Below are 4,143 nucleotides of genomic sequence, written 5' to 3'. Positions count from 1 at the left end.
ATGGGCATATTGCAAGTAAATTCATATAAAATATTTCTTTACGAATTGAATGATCATTCATCTTTTGAAGACTTCAAGATACTAATAAATAGATATGTTATACTAGATTAATATGTGTAACTCACAAATAGTAAATCACATGGCCACAGTCTAGGTTGAAGGAAACAATGACAATATTTCAGTTGAGAGAGAGATTATCGAGTTTATGATCAATCCCACAAAAAACTTTATTTTCTTTTTGTTTTTATTCTATTTTTATTAATTTAAATAATCATGATATTTAACCGCGTGCATTGCACGTGTATCTCAACTAATATATATATATATATATATATATATATATATATCCAAGGATAGATGTATCACATGTCCTATATAATTGGCTGCGAATTTCAGGCATTAAAATCATTTTTTAATTCCAAGTTGCTTATCATATATGCTTGCTTTTCACTCAAGGTGAACTATGGTAATACGCTAGACTATAGATTTTGATTAAAAATAGTGTACTATATTTAAAAAAAGGAAAGATGCATCACAACTTTAATTTTATTCAAATGAACAGGTCAAAAAAATTTCATTATAACCGGAGGTGATTGAATATTTCAAACTGCCCTTAGTTGCAGATGGAGAGTCGAGACTCTACCGCTACCGCTGCATGTAAGAGGTTTTGGGAGGATAAGTAATGTGAATTGCACTTGTTGATTTTAAACTTCTCGGCGACTCAAAAATTTTGCCTTCCAATTCTTTGTGCAAGAATTGAACATGTCTCTATAGGGCCTTAATTTCCGTCCTCTACAGCATAAAAAGAAAATATTGATTGACAATAAGGTAAGAAATTAAGAAAACAAAATAAAACGCATGTTCCCTGCTCAACTTTTAAAGTACAAACGTATAGGATATAACATTGACGTTCATCACCCCGGTTTCGGAGTTATGGTATAGTGGAAAGGACCTTGGGGGATATATATGGTAAAAGAGCAACCCATGTTCCATCCTCACGCTATAAATTTAAACCAGATTTCTTCAAAAAAAAATTGTTATTGTTACGCGAGTTTATATTTTGCTCGTTAAAAAAATGCTCAACCTGAGAAAGTATGTTATATATAGAATAACAATTTTTATATTTTATTACAAGTTCAGAGTTCTGATGCAGTGACATGGACGTTTGAGAGCAACTAGTCTCTCTACTTATGAAGCTCAACCGCTTGGATCATATTTGAACAACACTTGGAACTAAACACCATATTAATCTTGTTTTATTATCCATAATAGCATCGATATGATAAATTTTCAATTACAACCTTATTCCATATATTACGACTAAGACATGCTATATCCAAATAGGTTATTCTTAGACAATGACGATACGGGGTATCAAACTAGTAAGGCCGCTGCCCAACTATATTCCCAGGTGGATAATACTCACAAACAATGAAAATCGCACCACTGTTGCACTTAACGCGCGCGCAACCAATACTTGTCGACTTAGCCCAAACCACCTGAGTATAGTGACCGCATACTTGACCCGATGCACAAGTGTTACTGCTGTAATCATAGTACTTCTTCTCATCAACCCAAGCATTCACTGCATCCGCTGCCGTAAACTCTCGGCCCAGGCCCCAAAATATGTTCTCGCCGTAGGGCCCACCGGAGTGCACGAGCTGGCAGTCCCCGATTCGTTGGCTTGCATAGTTTTGCGCGTAGGCGGCGAGCGTCTCGTTCCAGTGCACGGGGCCGACGTTCACCGCTGCGCGAGCAGCGTTGTGGGCATCGACATAGTCTTGTGGAGAGTTTTGTGCTATGGTGATTTGGATTGTTGACAAGGCTATAATCAACATGAGAGCTTGGGTAAAGCTACGTGAATCCATTTTTCTTATTACTGATTAATTAAAATATATATCGTATGGTATTTATAGATGATAATGCGTGTTAAATTTGGTTGTGTTGATTTGTTAAGTTTTAAAAGTCTCCTTTGGATATGTGTAATTTTCTTCTACTTCGTCTCTTTGTGTGCACAGTTTCTCAACGCAGCCAGAGCTGATTGGCTTATACTTTGCATGTTCCATTTTCAATTAGAAAGGGGGAAGGAATGTGGAAGGTTAATAGCTTTCAAGATGTTGATATCTTTGAATAGGTTTATTACTTTTCCTTGTAGAATAGTATTATAGATTTGAAAATAGCTACATGTATCTTTAGCGGATTGAGATCCTCTTCAATTAGGTGGTAATTGGAGAGTGTCCAATTACTTTAATCCCTACCATTTATTCTAAATTCAAGGTCTGAGATGAAGCAGCGTAGGAGTCCAAATATTATCTTGAAACTATCGTTGTCTTTAAAACCACTCTTCATCTTAGTTGTTGAAATTGGAATGGAGGGATATAATTGATTGGAATAATTGGATACTCACCAATTACTATCTAATTGAAAAGGATCCGAATCCATCTTTAGGAAAAGTAGGTGGCATTAAGTAGATGTATATCTTTTGTATGTTGATTTCTCTGGTCTTGAAAAGACTAAAATTGATGTTACTGAGTGCTAATTTTATAAGGATTCTGTGCAAATTAAGGTTTCCAGTTTTGCATTTGGAATATGCTGAACACGTGCCAGCAAAATGTAAAACGCCTCTAACATCTGGGTACTTGATAATTAATCTATGCGTAAGCTACTAGTAATCTCTGATTATCTTCAAGAATTTTCTTTCGTAAACTAAGTCTATCTTCAAAAAAATATCTTAAAATCCAACACAGTCAAGGCGGGATTGCCGTAGAAATTTCAACGCATCTAATCACGTTAACGCACGACGGATCGACATCAATCCAAATTCCATGGTTATCCCTCAACTCTATTAACTCATCCAATCACGGTCATATATCTATAATATTTACAAGATTAATTATCCTTCAAACCTGACTATTTTGCCCCCAATTCCGCCATTAAAAAGTAGTGGAGATGACACAACAATATCACAAATGCTACGGTTTTCTTTTTAGTGTAAGAAAGAAAAAAGTGCAACTTTAGGGTATGCGTGTTAGATATGAAATGAATCGTTACTACCCAATATGTAAATCAAATACTATGATTAATGGAAAAGTTAGTGCATTCCGTAACTAGCTAACCGTATTTACATTCACAATACCCCATGAGTTGCATTATTTCTCTAATTTATAGTTAATGGTTAAGATATTATAGTTATTTATCCACTAATTTTTTGAGTTTTAAGGTGATTGATTAAAACTAGTAGCATGAACCACGGTCCACCACTTGTTAGTTCCAATGGATATGGTCCACCGGTACTTAATTAATCCTCAGTGTGCTTCGGTAATGACCGATCTCAGGTCAATCAATTCATTGCTTTGCTTAATTTTAGATGTGAATACGGTTCTGCTATTCAGATCCATATCCCACGCTTCGAGTCTAATATTGCGCAGTCCATTTGGAAATATTTCATATGTTTTAAACTTTTTTTCCCCTCTCCAACCGCCATCTTCAATTATTAAAGGGCTAATTGCGAACAAACTCCATGCAGTATCACACAATTTTAACAAGACCCTATTAGTTATATTTGTTGCAAATAGACCCTTTATGGTTCTCCTTGTTTGCGAATATACTCCCTGAGTAATTTTTTTTTACTTTTAAAATTATTAAAAATATTTGAGAAGGCGGATACACACCTACACCGCCCCAGCCCCCCACCAACAAGAAAAAAAGTTCCTATTGGTGAGGACAGAAGACAACCAAATACTACAATGGATCCATTAGCATATATAAATAGAACTATATGGGTCCTATTCGCAACAGATAGAACTACATAGATCTCTTTGCAATTGGATGATACTGTAAGGGGTCTATTCACAATTAACCCATTAAAACAACATAGATGACATATCTATTTAATATGGTTGGACGTGGCTTAACTAGTAAGGGCTAGCTGCTTAAAACAAATCACTACGTACAATGAAGATGACGGGGGATAAATTGGATGACTTCATTTCTCGCAGTTCTGAGTTGCGGAGTGATGAAATTGTACGCGGTATTTATAGGGAATAATACTGCTATAGAAATATCAGTTTCTTGCGCATGCTCAAACGTCCCAAAATTAGGGTTACAATTCCAGACGGATTTTTACCGACCCGACCCGACCCA

At 35.7% G+C, this 4,143-nt stretch overlaps 1 protein-coding gene across 1 annotated transcript; it reads right to left on the bottom strand.

The window, feature by feature from the left end:
* LOC109849148 (pathogenesis-related protein PRB1-3-like) lies at positions 1,231–1,868 on the bottom strand. The gene has a single exon (XM_020418961.1). It carries the CDS (start codon positions 1,866–1,868, stop codon positions 1,380–1,382), a length of 489 nt encoding a protein of 162 aa, XP_020274550.1. The 3' UTR covers positions 1,231–1,379.

This window comes from Asparagus officinalis, chromosome 7, assembly GCF_001876935.1.
Source record: "Asparagus officinalis chromosome 7, Aspof.V1, whole genome shotgun sequence".
Classification (NCBI taxonomy): Eukaryota; Viridiplantae; Streptophyta; class Magnoliopsida; order Asparagales; family Asparagaceae; genus Asparagus; species Asparagus officinalis.
The sequence above is the reverse complement of the archived record's forward strand: the minus strand, read 5'-3'. Positions and strand labels throughout refer to the sequence as shown.

Coding starts and splice junctions, on each gene's coding strand:
- LOC109849148 (XM_020418961.1), bottom strand. CDS start 1,868: ATGGATTCACGTAGCTTTACCCAAGCTCTCATGTTGATTATAGCCTTG.